At 45.3% G+C, this 19,182-nt stretch overlaps 1 protein-coding gene across 1 annotated transcript in view; it reads right to left on the bottom strand.

Moving 5' to 3' along the window:
* Positions 1-226: 226 nt before the first annotated feature.
* GOLGA2 (golgin A2) overlaps positions 227-19,182 on the bottom strand; it is an 81,210-nt gene continuing 62,254 nt past the window's right edge. The window contains exons 17-25 of the mRNA XM_068247961.1: positions 17,285-17,509; positions 14,885-14,984; positions 13,132-13,220; positions 9,946-10,105; positions 8,373-8,440; positions 8,098-8,200; positions 5,842-5,948; positions 5,602-5,761; positions 227-3,642 (exon numbers count right to left, since the gene is read on the bottom strand). Coding sequence (XP_068104062.1) covers positions 3,392-3,642; positions 5,602-5,761; positions 5,842-5,948; positions 8,098-8,200; positions 8,373-8,440; positions 9,946-10,105; positions 13,132-13,220; positions 14,885-14,984; positions 17,285-17,509 — 1,263 coding nt within the window. The 3' untranslated portion in view covers positions 227-3,391. The remainder of the gene's footprint in view (positions 3,643-5,601; positions 5,762-5,841; positions 5,949-8,097; positions 8,201-8,372; positions 8,441-9,945; positions 10,106-13,131; positions 13,221-14,884; positions 14,985-17,284; positions 17,510-19,182) is intronic.

Genomic DNA, 19,182 nt, shown 5'->3' on the forward strand with positions numbered 1-19,182 from the left:
ATAATCAGTTTAATCAGCCGATATTTGTAAAGCTCAAATTTGCTGGTCATGATCGTGCATTAAACCAGGGAGTTGTCGCAGCAAATCAGAACCTTACAAATCTAGCAGCTGATCAAACTGATCACATGCTTCTCCATGAGTTCCCCTAGGCAAGGCCATTCCTAATGATAAGTAATAAAGTTCTCCTTTGATAGTATTGTGTTAATAAAACACCACGAATGTCAGGTTTAATTTGCTGAATACGTTTATTCAGAAAGAAACAAAATTTAATTCCAACAAGATGAAATCAATTCAGCAACAGAATGGAAAGTGCAGCCCCCTGACCTGTTAAGTATCACCTAATAAATTAGAATAGCCCTCCCTGCCCTTATTAATAAATCTCCAATCAAGATGACAGACCAGCTTCTATAGAAGCCCCATCATATTATAGTACAAGATCCCCGTAGCGGAAAATGCTGCGGACCTCCAGCGTCTGATCCAGGAATATACAAAATGTTACACTCATACACTATGTACAGGAACCGCTTCCGGGCTGGACTCAGGAAGTGATGCGGGAATTCTATCCAAGCCCCACCCACTCAGGTGATGTGTGCAAACTTCCTGCTAGAACAAGATCAACGGGATGGTCTTCCGACTCCATCATCCCACAATCATCTCTAGCTCTTGTAGCATTTCATTACGACAACTGCAGATAATGGATAAAACTCACAGCCATTCGTAAGGCAGAGGAGAAAAAAAAACTAAAAAAAAAAAAAAAAACGCCATGCGGTGTTGACACACTCCGTTTCAATGCTCTGGGACTTTAAACTCCTAGCAAGAGTGAGATATATGAAGTGTTAAGAAAGTGCTCAGCAGAATAAAAAAAAAGTGAACAGCCCATATATTCCTTCACTAAAAAACACACAGCTGGTCAGCTAACCACTATAATGCCGTCCACGCTATGAGCAGATCAAATAATCAGCCTGTTGGTTGACCATGAACTAATAGCTGGACTATCACATAGCTGAGTGGGCTAGATTAACTTAGGATAAGTCTTGGTGTTCGAATACAGGTAATCAAAATTCAGAAACCCGAACAGTACAGTCAACACAGACAAATGGACAGAGTCAAGGGGAGTTCACGTTGTGCTTGACGAGAGTCCCATGAAGCCCAAATAAGTGAACTCCCCCGACCCTAGCACATGTCCGGAAATTTTAATAACCCGAATGTGAACACAGACACTACTTAGAACTCTACAGAGACCATCAACCATCACCAGTGGGGACATCATTAATTCCCCAGCAAAACTGGGTCGGATATTTCAAAATGGTTTAAGAAGTGGAAAAATAATGCAAACCTGGCCTGGATCAAACTGAAACACAAAAGGGATTTCTGAAAAAGGTCGTAAATAAGAAGTTTGGTGATTGAAGTCTTGTGTGGTCAACCACTAATTCACATACCTCTCAGCAACCCTGACTGTCATCTGATATAGCTCAAGTGATGTGGGTAAATCCTATCCACTTAGAATAAATCCAATGTACTTTCTTTTTTGATCACTTGTGACGTCCTCACTGGAAATGATTGATCTCTGGAGGTGCCCTTGTAATTTAAGCCCAATTATAAACAGATGAGTCCACTTAGGATGGGCAAGCAGGGGCATCAGAGCATCAGCATTACAGCCAGGCCTCTAATTTCTAAAGACAGCCAGGAGCGATGTCCTCCATGTTACAGCATGTTCTCCTTTATAGTGCTCAACTGTGAATGGAGCTCCTGCTCCCCCGCAGGCAGTCTGTGGCTTCACCACCCAACCTAAAAGTAATTCAAGTTACAGGCAAGTCCTCAGTGATCCCTGAGATATCTAATATAAAGGAGGATAGTGGACATACTGCCATCTACACACTATGGAGGTGGAGTCTAGATTGTTCATGCCTTTAACAAATGAGTTCCAAGCCAAAAGGCTACATCACAAACCGACTAAAGCGAAATGAGGCCCCAGGCAAGATATCAGCTCTTACCCACAGTGGTCACTTGACGATCATTTGGTGGAGTTAGCATCAACCAGGCCCCTGGTCTCTCTTCAGGCCCAAGCCAACAGCCTAGATTCTTTGTAGATGATCAGTCTCTGGGGTGCATTCACATAAGGATGGCATGGCAGAACTATGGTGACTTCGCTTTCAGATGCTACTAGATTCCTGGCTACCATGCTCATCCTACAGCGGTACTGCTTCTAGTAGACTGCAATCCACAACATACATGCAAGTCATAATGCCTAATGTGTACCTGCTGCCCCTTTGGCCATTTAAGCAGTGAAAATGGCGAATATGAGAGCCAGCAGCCTGTAAGGAATAGAATCCCCAATTTCAACATCCATCCCGCTATCAAGACAGGCTCACTTTAGGATATATGGTCAACTTCCTCAACACACGAAACTCGACAACTACCACTGTGTATTAGATCACCACGCGCAGGCTTTGGTATGACTTCTATTAAGCTCCTTCTTAAAAAAAATAATAATAAACCCGAGAATTTCTCATTTATACGACTCAGGGTTGGCATCTGAAGCCAATCAGGAGTCACTTATTACTGCTTCTTAGTTCATTTCTATAAAGGTAAATAATTGGATTTTGTGGTTAAAATGGATGAATAAAAATCACTCTACTGCTGCCCTATACGAGGCCCCTAAACAGAAAACAAGGGCCAAAGCGAAAGGTTAAATGGAACCTTCATGAAACACATCCCTTTATCACGCTTTAGGACATCCTCGAACAATATTTTACACGTATTCTACATCAGCACAATCTTCCATATCTCTGTCCTTAAACACTCCTCCTTCATTGGTCACCTGAACTGTGGACTACAACGTTTACCTCCCAATCTTGATTCGTTCTGGTACCTCCTCTAATACCGCTATCTTACCAAGATCCCACCTGGTTTTACTAGGAGGGATAACCTCTATTGGCCTTATCTGACTCGAAACTAAATTAGTGTTAGGGCCATTTAAACACAATGCAAGACTTGGGATGGCACAGATTGTGTTATTCAACCCAAGGAGCTAAAGTTTAAGTAAGCCGTGTACAGTTATGTGGAATAACGCTCAGTCTGTTAGCCTTTAAAAATTGGATAACAGCCCCCTTGGGGTAGATATACTGGGGCAAATAATTCAAATACTGACAAGTTTCCTGTTTCTATGATGTTTCTATGATCACAGAGCCTCCAATAAACCAGCGCTTAGGTGAGGAAAAGACCTACCCCCAAGGCCTCTATATTCCCCAGCAGCTGTAGAACCAGCAACATTCCGAGCCCACCCCACCCTAGTGACCACTACTCCTGTGCAGTTGGAGATCATGAGTCACAGTTCAGAGAGGAGGTGGTGCGAAAAGAGTGGCGAATTGCATGAGAGTTGCGGTTTATTTCAGACCACCATGATCCGGACCTCATCGTTCTCATCCACACGGTAGAAGAAAGGGATGCAGGGGTTGTGGAGGAGGGAATTGCTGCGTTCTTGTGGGTTCTGGATCTCACGCAGGAGTTGCATGATCTGCTTGGCGGTAGGATCTGCTGTACTTGGGGCCGCACTTGTTCCTTCTTGTGTTGTGGATAAATAAGTTGCATTCTGGACTTTCTCTTGGTCTGCATCGTCCACTAGGCTGACTTCTTCCAGAGCTGAGGAGGACAAGAGGAATAATTAGCTAGACACAGACTTTGTGAATTCACGTATAACCCCGGTTTGAAGCTACTTGAAACAAGCCTCCAAAGCATGAGGGCTGTAACTGCTACAGGTTTCCTAGTTTCTGCTCTGTGCCCATCTAAATGCATGGAAAACACTCAATGTAAACAGCATGTTCAGCCATTTTCCCAGCGATTCTAAAAATAAAACGTAGTAGTCCAGACTCTTATTTTTCCTTGAGGTGCATATACCAAACCCCTTCTTACCCCTACTTAATATGTAGCAGCACCCTCTTCCATGTTAAAAAATAACTGAAGTGAGAGTGATATGGAGGCTGCCATATTTATTTCCTTTTAAACAATTTTATTTATTTAACAATACCAGTTGCCTGGCAGCCCTGCCGATCCTCTGCTTCTAATACTTTTAGCCATAGACCCTGAACAAGCATGCAGCAGATCAGGTGTTTCTGACAATGTCATATCTGACTAGATAAGCTGCATGCTTGTTTCTGGTGTTATTCAGACACTACTGCAGCCAAATAGATCAGCAGGACTGCCGGTCAACTGGTATTGTTTAAAAGGAAATAAATATGGTAGCTTCCATATTCTTCTCACTCCAGTTGTTCGTTAAAGTGAGCCTGAAGCAATTTTGAAAGAAAAAAAACAGATACTTACCTAGACAAGGAGAAGGCTCTGGGTCCTATAGAGCCTTCCCGTTCCTCTCCTGGACCCCTCGTTCTAATGCCATCACCTCCATTAGCAACTTCCACTGCATAAGACTTCAGAAGTCTTTGGGAGCCCAAATGCTCCCGGAGACGGGCGGCTCCATAGTTCGCATGTCCGAGCATGCTCTCTTGCGCACTCACCTGTCTTCGGGAGCACTCGGGCTCCCAAAGACTTCCAAAGTCTCCCACGGCGGAAGATTTGAACAGCACAGTACAAGTTACCGCTCAGGCTCCAGTGGAGATAGCCGAGGCTGATTGGGTCCACTCTACTGCACCCGCGCAGGAGCACATATAGGTAATAGATTACCGCACGATGAAGCACTCACTGCGATTTTTGGGGCTGACTGCGCTAGATCCCCGAAGATGGAGGATAGGGGATCCTACAGAGGCTTCCCCCTCCCAAGGCAAGTTCCCCATAGGGACACTTTTTCCCTTTCAAGCCTCAATTCTAGTATCTATGTGAGGCAAATATTTTTTTTTTTGTCGGTAAAATATCTCATGTGGTTTTTTTTTATCAATTCTGAAAGATTTGTCCTCATTGCCGAACATGTGGTAAAATATGCAGTAAATTCAGCGGTAAGCATGCAGTAAATAAATAATAGTAGTCTTTAATGGTCTTCCATAAGTTAGGATAGTCTTTGGAAGATTTATTTATTTATTTAATTTTTTTTTGAGAGGGGGAAGGTGTATTTGATTATGTAGCAAACAATGAAAAGTATATTTATAGGCATCCCCTATAAAACAAAATCCAGGAAATATTTGGAGTTTTATTTCTACTAATCTTTTCTATTGCACAGCCTGAATAGGAAACTCCACTACAGCAATAGGAACTCCACTAAAAGCTGCAAAATGCATACAAATTGACTTTATCACCAGGTACAGGCAGGTCTTAAAAACGGTAAATTACGTGCCAACATGCCCCCGAATGTCCATTAGAATAGTTATTTTCAGTAAAATGAATGCAAATTACCACACAAATTACCGCATGAGGTAAAACATGACTAAAACCTATCAGAATTGCTAAAGGTCATTACCGCATGAGGAAATTACCATACATGAGGTAATTTGTTTGAAAACCCTACCAGAATCGAGGCCACAGTGTTTAATTTCTGCATTTTTAAAGTCAACGTCCCTTACAGCATCCGTTCACAGGTGCCTGTGTCTTGTGCATATTACTGTTAACAGGTACACGTTTTGTCCAGAATTCCTCTAAGTGACAAGTCATCTTTACCTTCCTCATCAGTCCTTCCCAGATCTCCAGGCGTCTCAGCACCCAGCGCTGCTTTCCCCGCCTCCCTGGAATCCTTTGCCACTTCTGCATACTTCTTATACCAGTCGTTCCTCTCGCCCACCAGCCGCATGACTAAGACCTGCAGCTCCAGCAGCTTGGCCTAGGCATAGGCATAGAAGATCAGAACATGAAATAAACCGGAGATAATATCCTGGCCAAACAGTGAAATCTCCATCTTACCTTCATTTCCTCCTTGTCCTGAGCCAGCCGACTGATGTACTCCTCCTTCTCTCTGTGACGTTGCTTGAGGATGGCTCTCTGGCTCTGATAAAGTGCAATGTACTCCCCTGTACAGGAATGAAAACAAATCTATTGTTAAAAATTGAACGAAACTCAGTTTACTTTCTGCTCTAAAAGAATAGCCACAGCATGATAACTTTAAAGCCTGGCTCCCAGTTGCGGATGCAAAATGGGCATGGTAACCGCTCCGTCCATTTTGCATCCGCTCTGCGCTGCGCACACCCCCCCATCGGCACTCACAATATCCGACGCTCGGTCCCTCTAAATTCAGCCCAGAGACTGGCAGAAGCATGGGGTTCTCCATAGGTTGCATTAGACCAATCCTCCCTAGCAACATGGAGAAATGTTTACTGGTCCGTGATGAACCAATAAGAGTTCTCCCTGTTGCTGAGGATTCCTATTGGTCTTTTGCAGCCCAATAAAGATGTCCATGTTTCTTCCCTGTGTATAGGGAAAGAGTGATGGTAGGACAGGTAGTCTCGGGCCGCTTAGAGTTTTGGGCAGAGTCTCACCTGTCCCAGTGGGCTGGTTGCAACAAGGGCCCCCATGGCCCTTTCTGGTCGGGGAGGTGTGTGGGGGCCTCCAGGTTAATTTTGCCTGGTGGCCCCACTGTTATTAAAACTGGCCCTGAGATGCATTATTGCCATAGGCTGCCCAGGATAATCTCGACTGCACAGAAGTGCGGTCTGCTTACTGCAAAAGATCCCACGAGTCGTTGCAGAGTGACACGTGTGAACGGCTCCTATTTATGAAATAGGAGCCCTTTAGTTTAGGGATGAGCGGAGAACGGACAAAAAAAAAAATGTCTGTTCTCCGCTCCAGCGGGAACACAGAATTATAGACAACAACAAAAAAAATCATTAAAAAAACTGGTTCCAATTTGGTTTCACTTTGCAGGGGACATTGAAAGGGTTAAACCTCAGTGCTTACTGTATAGTGATAGCTGCCTTATTAGCAGCTGAGAATAGAATACAGGAACTCTACCAAGAACTAATTAGACAGTTTGATCTGGCTACAGCACACAGAGAAGTGAATTTCAGCATCTACTGTATATGTGGAATAAAGACTTTGCATTGTGTGCTGTGCAAGAGTTTGGTTCCACTTGAAAGAGCTGTAAGGGAATCACCGTTCTAGATGCTGGATAATTTCTCCATAACAGATTATGATTTATACATATGGATTTCAATGTAAGGCCACATCTGCTTCTGGTCTCCACATATAAGGGCTGGTACATACAAGCCAATATTCACTCCCAATCAACAAACTATATAACCCCAGGGACGCAACAATATGCCCCCATGACCCAGGCTGCAGAATTTTGCTGGAGGCATAGTCATATTTAAGTTACACCCCTGGATGTACTAATACCTATCTAAAATCACTGAACAAAAACAAGTATACAAGTCAGACGTTCTGCCTCCAACAGTGGTATGTTTATTGCAGATGTGTATTATAAAAAACACACACAAGATTTATATTTTATCTTAGCACCACAAAATCACAACTGCATGATTTCACCAGAGTTTACAAGATTTCCATGTAGGCGTGTACTCAGTCTGGCCATAGGGGAAGCAATACTACCCTACATCTATGACTGAAGACAACCTTTAAAGTGAACCTTAAGTGTCCCAAAAAAATGAGTTTTACTCACCTGGGGCTTACCTCAGCCCCCTGCAGCTGATCGGTGCCCACGACGAGTCGCTCTGATGCTCCGGGTCCCGCTGGCGGCCACTTCCGGTTTCGCCGTCAGGACCCGTCAGGCTGGGGAACGCGGCTGATACTACGCGGTCCCAGCCAAAATAGCACCCCTATGCGGCCATATGTCCGCATAGGCACCCGTATGCGGACATATGGCCGCATAGGGGTGCTATTTTGGCTGGGAACGCGTAGTATCAGCCGCGTTCCCCAGCCTGACGGGTCCTGACGGCGAAACCGGAAGTGGCCGCCAGCGGGACCCGGAGCATCAGAGCGACTCGTCGTGGGCACCGATCAGCTGCAGGGGGCTGAGGTAAGCCCCAGGTGAGTAAAACTCATTTTTTTTGGGACACTTAAGGTACACTTTAAGGAGAAGAACCATCAGCACTAACCAATAGTGTCCGTCTCCCTGCAGATGTCACTCTGGCCACAGGGGAAGCAATACTACCCTACATCTATGACTGAAGACAACCTTTAAGGAGAACCACCACCAACACTAACCAATAGTGTCCGTCTCCCCAGAGAGCTGAATGCAGCGATGCTCCAACTCTTCCACCCGGTCCTTCAGCTCCACCTTCTCCTGCATCAGGTGCGTGAAGCGAAACTAAGAACAAGGCAGAAGTAAACAGCAGTAAATAAGTGCTAATATACACTTGTACACATTTTTCAGAGTTAGATAAAAATAATTATAAAAGAAATGTCCAAAAGTGAACTCTGGTACCCCGACGTAGTAACATAACACTATCCAGCCACTCACGTCTAAGCTTTTCTCCTACCTGTAGCTTCTCCATGGCACTCTGCAGCGCATCATGAACCTCTCGGGGAACGTTCTCCACACTGAAATCTGCAGTTAAAAATGTGAAGAGAATGTTGCCAAGAATTAAAAAGAATCCAAGATATGTTCATAACAGACATATTTACTGTAACAGCCAGTTAACGTTATGGGTTTTCGGAGCATTCTAATGCAATTCAGTTGCAGATCCTAACCCTCCACTATAAACTCAAGCAGGGCCGGCTATGTCATGAAGCAAGGTGAAACACTTGGGTCAGGCGCAGAGATTACAGAGGCAGCATTTTTGTACTGTGTGTTTACACTTAGAGCCTGCAGTCAGAGTAGGAGGCGAAGAGGAGAGCGAGGTCATCATTGGGGAAAAGCAGCTTGTTGTGCTTTGTGAGGAGTCTGACAGTGAGTGAGGATGGAGGAGGCAGGAGATCAGCAGTGTTTTATTTCAATTAAATGAAACAGAGTAAATTGTTGGGTGCTGTGCGATCATACTAAATCGGGAAGGGTGGGGGGGGGGGGGGGTTTGGTCATCATCAAGTTTGCCTCAAGTAGCAAGAAGCCTAGGACCAGTCTTGAACTTAAGTTCAGGGCTGGACTTCTGTATTTTGCATTCCTGGGACAACAGGTTTGGGTAAACCCATTTTAGGCACAGCCTCCTCCCCTTACAGAGCAGCTTTCCGCACATCTCTCTCTTGCACTGTAAGATACCCCCACTGCCAACAAGCAGGAGTCCCTCTGCCAACTTTAGATCCAGGTTGTGGTTTCACCCGCAGGTGGGGATGAGTGTTCTGATTTGGAACCCTGTATCGATTTATTTCGTTTTCAAACATCTCTTTATATGAAAGATTAAGAGAACGTAGTACAGGCTAGCAACAGTAGTACATATACTGTAACGCTATATAAAGACAGCAAAGTCTAGGGGACACACACAATTTTTTAAAATCTCTTCAATTCAACAGTGGCAATCAATTTTTCTGACCGATCGGAACATTTAAAAAATCTGCCCAATGTACCACACACACACACACAGTTTCAATGTGTTTTTGCTGCATTTTAATATGTTGCATAAGTCAGTTCTCTGGATGTCGGGAAGCTGCAGGTTTACAGCCTAGCAGAAGAGACTTGAGATTAGAGTTCTGTTCTGAATCATTCGTGGCCAGTGTTCATCCAGTGTTCTGGATTGCGGTTACCCGCAGGTGTGTTTTATTTATTATGCTGAAGCTGAATGGACCTTCCTTCACTCCCATAAGCTGCCAGAATATTCAATGGCATAGAGGCAGCAGCACGGGGAGGACCAGGACTCGGCAACACTAGATAGCCACTGAATATTCTGGCAGCTTTTGGGAGTGAAGGAAGGTCCATTCAGCTTCAGCATAATAAATAAAACACACCTGCGGGTAACCGCAATCCAGAACACTGACAACAAAAGCACCTGCTTGCACAAGCAAAGTGTGATAGAAATTAGAGAAGACTGCAGCAAATACAGTTTGAATAATTTACAAATCATTTACATCAGATGCTCTGATTAAATTTAATGACAATTTTGTAGTAATGGTGTTTCTTACCGCCTGTAGTGTGATGGAAGGAAGAGGATAACTGCTGCTGTCTGAGTTCTGATATTTCTTGCAGAAGTTGCTTACAGGTTCTCTTCTGCTCCACAAGCTGCCTCTCCACCTCGTCCCGCTCTCCGTGTAACTTGGAGATGGCCGATGAAAGGAAAGCCATCTGTGGGCAAAACAAACAATTACACATCCGTTTTAGTGTACATTTGAAATCGGCGCCGGTAGACTTGCGCGCAGGATACAGCCGGTATTTGGCTGATCCTGCTTCTGCACAAGTCCGAGACGTTTTAATTACTATTTCCACTCCAGGCCGCCATGCTGGAAGCCGAATTATTGTGTTTAAGCAACTTTACTCACTGAGCGCCGCTATAGACTGATTACCATTACAGTCTATGGCTGCGCCCAAATCTAGCAGCGCTGATAAGCACTGCTCCGCCGTTTTACCCTTTCTGGACAGGGTTGCTCTGGTCTTCAATGGGAAATTGGCTACTGACTGGCATACTGAGCTCAGCTGTCACTAGGACCGCTAAGTGAGCGGGCTGCAGTGGCAACAAAACAGCAGGAGCAATGAGACCGGCATGAGCGCACAGCGGCGAAAAGGTGAAGTCTACATCCTGTCAAGTGACTGACTGACATCAGCAGAACATAGATTTTAACTACATCAGTCCAGAACGGGTTATGGTGACAATGCAAGACAACAAAGAAAACACAGTCCAACAAGTTCTTGTAATGCTTACAAAAATATATCCTTGACTAGGATCACGTGCTCTGACAAAATTCTCATCACAAATTTGAAAGAAAATCAGACATACTGAAGCCAATTAGAAGGAAAGAGGCTACTAGGGTTTCAAAAGAAATGAGTCTGGCAGCCTCCATATCGCTCTGCCCACTGGACCAATTTTGGCTGGTAAACATCAGCTGGCAGTGTGTCGCAGCGGTGAGCGGAGATCCCCCATTAACCACTGCTGGTTTCCTTTGATGGTGCAATTCTCTACTGATCTTTAACAGGAAGCTCTGTCTTGGTGGTTTAGGCTTCTAGCCTGGAATGATGGTTTATGACCGGCCATTCAGCAAGGTGTTTGGCTAAAACAGCCAAAGTATCATCAGAAGCTTTGGACCCCGAGGTAGACAGCATACTGGCAGGGCCGGCCTTAGGTTTTACAGCGCCCTGAGCGAAGCCAGATTATGGTGCCCCCCCCCCCCCCCCCCATCATCCTACACCTACACACACACACACACACACACACACACACACACACACACACACACACACACACACACACACACACACACACACACACACACACACACACACACACACACACACACACACACACACACACACACACACACACACACACACACACACACACACACACACACGGAATAGGTAATATTGGGATGGACAGACAGACAAATATATATACATTGAGAGTGAGAGTGAGTGAGTGAGACAGAGACAGAGAGAGGAGGAGGAGAGAGACAGAGACAGAGAGAGGAGGAGGAGAGAGACAGAGAGAGGAGGAGGAGAGAGACAGAGAGAGAGGAGGGAGAGACAGAGAGAGAAGGGAGAGACAGAGAGAGAAGGGAGAGACAGAGAGAGGAGGGAGAGACAGAGAGAGGAGGGAGAGACAGAGAGAGGAGGGAGAGACAGAGAGAGGAGGGAGAGACAGAGAGAGGAGGAAAGAGAGAGGACGAGAGAGACAGACAGATATAGGGAAGGAGGGATAGGAGGGAGAAAAAGAGAGAAAAACATAGGGGGGGGGGGGAGGGTGAGAGAGAGGGATGGATGGATAGATAGATAGATAGATAGATAGATAGATAGACAGACAGACAGGATATAGGAATAGATAATCTAGGGACATATATGAGAGAGAGAGACAGAGCTATAGGGATGGATGTATGTTTGGGGAGAGAGAGAGAGAGAGAGAGAGAGACAGATATAGATGGATGGATGGATGGATGGATGGGAGGAGTAGAGAGAGAGACAGATATATAGGGATGGATGGATGCATGGGGAGATAGAGAGACAGACAGATATAGGGATGGATGGATGGATGGTAGGAGTAGAGAGAGGGGGAAGAGAAACAGAGAGAGTGAGTGAGTGAGTGAGTGAGTGAGTGAGTGTGCTGCACAAAGTACGGTCCATTAACCAGCTGAGCGGTCTGGACGAGCTCAGCTCGTCCAACACCGCCAGCGGCTGCCGCTCAGGCCCTGCTGGGCCGATTTTAATGAAATAAAAAGCAGCACACGCAGCCGGCACTTTGCCAGCCGCGTGTGCTGCCTGATCGCCGCCGCTCTGCGGCGATTCGCCGCGAGCAGCGGCGAAAGAGGGTCCCCCCAGCCGCCTGAGCCCAGCGTAGCCGGAACAAAAAGTTCCGGCCAGCGCTAAGGGCTGGATCGGAGGCGGCTGACGTCACGACGTCGATGACGTCACTCCGCTCGTCGCTATGGCGACGATATAAGCAAAACAAGGAAGGCCGCTCATTGCGGCTTTCCTTGTTTATTCTGGGCGCCGGAGGCGATCGGAAGATCGCCTCCGGAGCGCCCTCTAGTGGGCTTTCATGCAGCCAACTTTCAGTTGGCTGCATGAAATAGTTTTTTTTTTATTTAAAAAAAACCCTCCCGCAGCCACCCTGGCGATTTAATCAGAACGCCAGGGTGGTTAAGGCTGCATTTCTATCTATGTAAAGCCCCCTGAGTGACTGACCTGCCTCTCTGCTGTCCCCCTTGCTTGCAGTTTGCTGGCACTCTGTGGGAGCTGGGCGATGTGCTCCTGTCACACAGACCTGTGGGCTGCAACAAGTTCCTCTCTGTGGTGGCTCCCTCCATCCCCGGCACTCAGACTGCCAGCCATGTAGTTCAGCGGTGGGTGGTCCAGCAGCATTGATGGCAGAGCGAGGGAAGCCGCTGTATACTTCAAATACAGGAAGTGCTCATTCAGGAAAGCACTTCCTGTATTTGAGATACACAGCGCCACCACTGGGCTCCCTCTGTCATCACAGCTGCCGATTCACCCACAGCTGAACAGGGCTGACAGTGAGTGCCGGAGATCGGAGGGAGCCGCGAGTGAGGGGAATAGAAACCCCTGCACATGCGCCCCTTGGAGGCCGGCGCCCTGTGCGACCGCTCCGGTCGCACAGGTCAAAGGCCGGCCGTGCATACTGGTAACTGAGAATAGTAACTCACCATTTCTTCTCGAGACTCAAAATCTTCAGGAATATCTAGCGACGTCTTAGGGATTTCCTCTTCATATACTATACTCTCCACACCATCTCCTAAAGTACAGGAAATAAGTCATGAAACAGGAAATTCAAGCCTCAAGTTATCTAGCCTCTAGTCTAGTTTAGGGGACCCCGCAGAAAACCTCATAGGTAACAGTTCTCCAATCACAGCACCCTCTACAGCATGAAGTGTTGTGACTGGCCGAATAGTGTGAGCGTAGTTTACTACATAGTAAATGAAACCTAGCAGTTCAAGAAGGTGCTGTTCAACCAGTCACATTAGTGGAATTCCCCTTGTGGAATTGTCTTACTGCAATTGGCTGTAAAATTTACATATAGCTGGGAAAAGTGATGCAGCATTATAGCCATTTAGGACAGTGGGCACAGAAGAAAAATTAAAGGCAGGCATACATGTATGGTGCCATAAGTAATCAGAATAATGCATAAGTGTACAAAAAGGACACCGCAAAATTTGGGCGGGGGTGAAGCCGAAAAATGGCTCACTGTGCTATGGCAAATTTCCCGGCAGCGTTAAAGAGAATCTGTACTCTAAAATTCTTACAATAAAAAGCATACCATTCTATTCATTATGTTCTCCTGTGCCCCTCTGTGCGGTTTCTGCCACTCCCTGCTGCAATCCTGGCTTACAATTGCCAGTTTTAGGCAGTGTTTACAAACAAAAGACATGGCTTGTAACCAGTTTGTGATAGGCTGAGAGGAGCTCAGTCTGTGACTCACACAGAGCCTGGAGGGGGCGTGGAGAGGGTGTGTATAGCATCTATCCTATCAAGAAGAGCAGCACATTCCTGCCTGAGCCCAACAAAGCTGTCAGAGGAAGGATTAGATTATATAACAGATAATACAGCCACTGTGCAACTAGGAAAGGTTGCAGTAAGGGCTCGTTTCCACTATAGCGAATCCGCATGCGGGCACTGCATGCGGATTCGCATACTCAATGTTAGTGGATGGGGCTGTTTCCACGTGTTCGGCGGCGGCAGCGTTTTTCGGTGCGGGAAAAATCTGCAAGACAGGGTCGTCAGATTTCGCGTGCGGCAGGAATGCGGGCGAATCGCCGCTAATGCATTCAATAGGGAAATCGCATGCGGCTTTGTCATGCGGATTTCCCCACGATTTCGCAGGCGATTTCGCATGAAAGGCAATGGAACTTTACACAGGCAGTGACAGTTAAATTCGCCTGGCTCCTTGCCATGCGAAATCGCATACGAAATCGCGGGTAAATCCGCATGGGGAAACGCAGCCGCATGCGATTTCTTCAGCAGTGGAATCCAGGCGATTCCGCACCGCTACAGTGGAAACGAGCCCTAAGACAGACCACATTAGAACAGGTATAGGAACTTATAGGATAGAAGAAATAAGGCTGAACATTTTTTAGAGTCTCTTTATTTACTATTTCCCCTCCACGTACAGTGTACAGTGGAGGTAAGAGGCAATTCGGCTTCCAGCTATTGCTGGTGGCCGAATTGTGTTTTTTTTTTTATTGTAATACGGACTCAGTCTTTTGCCGGTGCCCAAATTACTCACTGAGCGCTGATATAGCCATAATTCACATTACAGCCTATGTCGGCACCCAAATATCCTCAGCCGCATGGCGCCCTGTTTTTTACCTGACTTTACCTACCAATTATGACCATTTCCTAGTCAAAGGAAAACATTTTGGTTGGAAATCTGTTTAATATGGTGAATGTGTATCCAATTACCTTCCATCCTGCTCAGAACTCTGGAGTCAGGCTCACTGCGGATCAGCTGCACCTGAGCTCGGAGCTCCTGGTTTTCTTTGGTGAGAATTTCCACACTTTGCTGAAAAACACAAAATATGATAGTTACCATTGTGTACATGGAGACTGCACTGTAGTCTGTGTCCAACATTACAGCTGCACACGGCGCAATGCACCAGAGCCCGATTGGTTCACACCTTTCATTATTTAGTATTAAGACATCGCCCTTTACATAGTATATAGTCTTCTCACTACTTTAGTCATATGTCGTCTAGGGCCAATTTAGGGGACAGCAGATTAACTTTTATGTATGTTTTTGTGATGTGGGAGGAAACAGGAGTGCTTAGAGGAAACCCAGAGAGACACAGGAAGAACATACAAACTCTGTACAGATATGCAATAGCTGGGCTTCAAACCGAGGACTCAGCTCTTCTCCCCATCCCTCTGATTGCTACTGTATAGGAATTACTTGAAGCTGACTGAAGCAGAATCAAGCATTGATACAAGCATATTTACAAATACAACTGATCATCCCTAATAAACAGCTTCATTAAATGAACATTTTTATATATCTATGGGGTTGAGCCTCAAACCAAAAAAAGATTTAAAGTGGACCTGAACTCTTGCACAGGACAGAAGGAAAACAGAGAAGTGCACCCTGTATGTATTTAGAGAGTTTAGGCTGTCTAATTCCCCCTCATTTGTGTCTAATCTTAAACTGTAATTTGATCCTCCCTGTGTCACATGACTGCCTATGGCAGATAAGCAGTTAAGGCCATTTGAAAGCACAGGCTGTAAACAATATGTCTTCTATGAATCCGGAAGTAGAAACAGTGCAGATTTAATTTAAGATTTGTATCAGCTGTAACAAATACATTTTTTTTGTTTAAAGGTTATTATGCTGTTGTGTAGCTTTTAGAGCAGAGAGGAAGTTCTGAGTTCAGGACCGCTTTAAGGAAACTACCATCTGTACTCCCCACTACAAAAATGCAACTAGAATGTTGATGGTTGTGTCTGACTCAGAAAGATTTAACAAGCATGCAGCTACTGGGATCAAAGCATGTGCTCTGTATACAGATTCTGGGTCAGTGACTCATGAAAATATTTGGGGCAGAGAATCAGCACAATAGCTGGGCAATTAGCATTTTTAAAGAGAATCTGTGTTGTTAAAATCGCACAAAAGTAAACATACCAGTGCGTTAGGGGACATCTCCTATTACCCTCTGTCACAATATCACCGCTCCCCGCCGCATTAAAAGTGGTTAACAACTGTTTTAAAAAGTTTGTTTATAAACAAACAAAATGGCCACCAAAACAGGAAGTAGGTTGATGTACAGTATGTCCACACATAGAAAATACATCCATACACAAGCAGGCTGGATACACCCTTCCTTTTTAATCTCAAGAGATCACTTGTGTGTTTCTTCCCCCCTGCAGCTATCTTCCACTGAAGTGTCAGGCTGTTTCTTCCTGCAGAGTGCAGACAGCTGTGCCTGTATTCCTCAGTATGTGAAAGCCCAGCCAGCTCAGAGGAGGATTTATCCAGCTTGTAAAAGATAATAGAGCAGAGAGAAGCTGCACTAATCTAAATAACACACAGGCAGTGTGCAGAGAGGGGCCTGGAGGGGGGAGTTCATAGCAGAACCACAACACTGAAGAACTTGGCAGCCTTCCAGACACAGGCTGACAAGTCTGACAAGAAAAAGATAAGTTGATTTATTACAGAGATGGTGATAGTAGAACGTGCTGCAGTAAGCCAGAGGACATTAGAATAGATTTTGGAACTTGTAGGATGGAAGAAAACCGGATGAAATTTTTGTTACGGAGTCTCTTTAAAGGGCATCATCACTGGCAACTTTTATATTCCCTTTCTTTCATTTTGTCCTTAAACAGATCTGCACAGAAATTAAAGTATAACAAAAGTGATCAGATGGAATATAATAAGCAGGGCCGGATTTTGCATGAAGCAAAGTGAATCACGTGCCTCAGGGCAGCTGCAATTAGAGAGCAGCAAGCTGGCAAATGTGCACAGCATGCTGCAGAGTTCAGGCAGGATTATGGAAATTTTCTATGCAAATGTGTGCAGCTTGAAAATGGACCAATAAAGTCCCACCAAGGTTTAAATTGATTGGTCCATTTTCAAGCTGCATATATTTACATACAGAATTTACATAATCCTGCATGAAATATTTGCGTCCTCACAAGTTTGCCTCAGGCAGCAAAGAGACTAGAACCTGCCCTGATTATAAGCATGTCAGATGTAGAGAGGGGAGGTTTTTTTGGGAGAAACATTTTTTTACAGGAGAGAGTCTAGAGCTGTGAAAATACACCCTCTGGTGGTGGGAGAGAGTCAATATACCGGTAATCCCCATCAGTACTCACTCTGCTTTGCTGCAGCTCCTTCAAGTGCATCTCGGCATTGACCTTCCCCTGCACCTCATCGTGCTGCAGCCTGTCCATGAGCTGTGCCTGCAGCAGGTACTGTCTCTGGATTTCCTCCTTCTCTATGGACACTTGCTGATAGGCTGCTACATATTGTTGGAGATGTGCTGAGATCTCGTCCCGCTGCGCCGTCAGTAGTTGAATTTCCTGCTCCTTAGCAGCAAGCTATGATAGGAATACAGGGATAGATCATGAATACCACTCTACTGCACAGAGCCAGAGTTAGGAAACATACTAATCAGAGGAACCTCTGCGTGACGTTATGCAACTACAGGGATAGATCATAAATACCATTCTACTCCGTAAGGCCAGAGTTAGGACACATACTAATCCAGAGGAGCCTCTGTGTGATTATATGTGACTATGCAAATTAATGCTTTTTTTTGCAAACTAAAACATCTGCTTTTAAATCAGCTGGCTTGTCTGCAGTGAGTATTTATATGAGAGTGCACAAAAGGTTGAGGGCCCTTTTCCACTAGCAATCGCAAACGAGATTTTTCATTAATTTTGTTATGCGATTGAGAGTTTTCATTTGCATTGCATTATCCCCCTTATCACTCCAAAAAGCGATTGCGATTTACAAATAGAATCACTATAGTGGAAAATACTACTCATGATATCTATGATAAAATAGCAACCCTAGCGATTTAAAAACCACTACAGATTTGCGATTCAGCTATGCAGTGGAAAAAGGCCCTTAAAGCTAATGTAACCACGGTATTAAAAAAAAACCAAAAAAAACGGCAGATACTCACCTGAGAGGGAAGGCTCGGTCCTAATGAGCCATCCCTCTCCTCTCCCTTTGCCCCCCTGGTGCTGCGCTGGCTCCTCCAATCTCATCCCATGCCGAGGGGACTTCGGAAGTCTTTGGGAGCAGAGTCCTCCCGAAGACAGGCGGCGCACACGCGAGTGCGTCATAGAGGGCGCATGCATGTGCGCAGTGTAGAGCGGCCTGTCTTCGGGAGCACTCGGGCTCCCGAAGCATTTCCGAAGCCTCCCTTCGCCCGGGAGACAGCGGTATTTGACCGAAACCGTCGAATACCGCTACGGGGGAGCCAGGACAGCAGCGGGCACCGGGAGAGGGGATGTTCTATGGGACCCAGAGCCTCCCCTCTCCTTAGGCGAGTATCTGCCTTTTTTTTTTTTTTTTTTTTACCGGTTCCCATTAGCTTTAAGGACAACTGTAAGGAGAGCGATATGGAGGCTGCCATATTCATTTCCTTTTGTCCTAGTGTCTGAATCACACCAGAAACAAGCTTGCAGCATATTTAACATTCCAAGCTTTATTTTATGGCAAGAAGCATAACAAAATAGTAAAGCTATTTCAACTTTATAGCAGGATTGTCAGCCACAAAACCAAATTCTATTTAAACACTGCAGTGTAAAATGCTGCCAGAAATCTCTCTCTGCTAGTACAAGCTCTCCAATCTATTCAGGAATCTCTCTGCTGTTATAATATGTTCTCAGTCCTCCAGGCTCTTTTCTGTGCCATCGCCAATGACCCTCCCACCTTCCTGCTTCTCACTCACTGATTGGCTGAGCAGACTGCTGCCTAGCTGAAACATTATCCTCTGCTCACTTGTGTTTACAAGTAGGGCTGAGGTGACTCAGCAATTGGAGGAGAAAAAGAGACAAAGTTCAGGGAAGAAGTGACTTCAGGATTTAGCCTCAAACTGTGGGCAAAGGACATGGTTCCCACCAGGAACAGAATTCTCTTCATTTACTATATAAAATTCACTGAAATCAAAACGTGGACAGTACAATACATGTGTTTTTCAGTAGATCAAGTATTTATCTACTTATATATGTGTTTTTTCCCTGGCATAGTATGGCTAAAG

Source organism: Hyperolius riggenbachi, chromosome 8 (assembly GCF_040937935.1).
Source record: "Hyperolius riggenbachi isolate aHypRig1 chromosome 8, aHypRig1.pri, whole genome shotgun sequence".
Classification (NCBI taxonomy): domain Eukaryota; kingdom Metazoa; phylum Chordata; class Amphibia; order Anura; family Hyperoliidae; genus Hyperolius; species Hyperolius riggenbachi.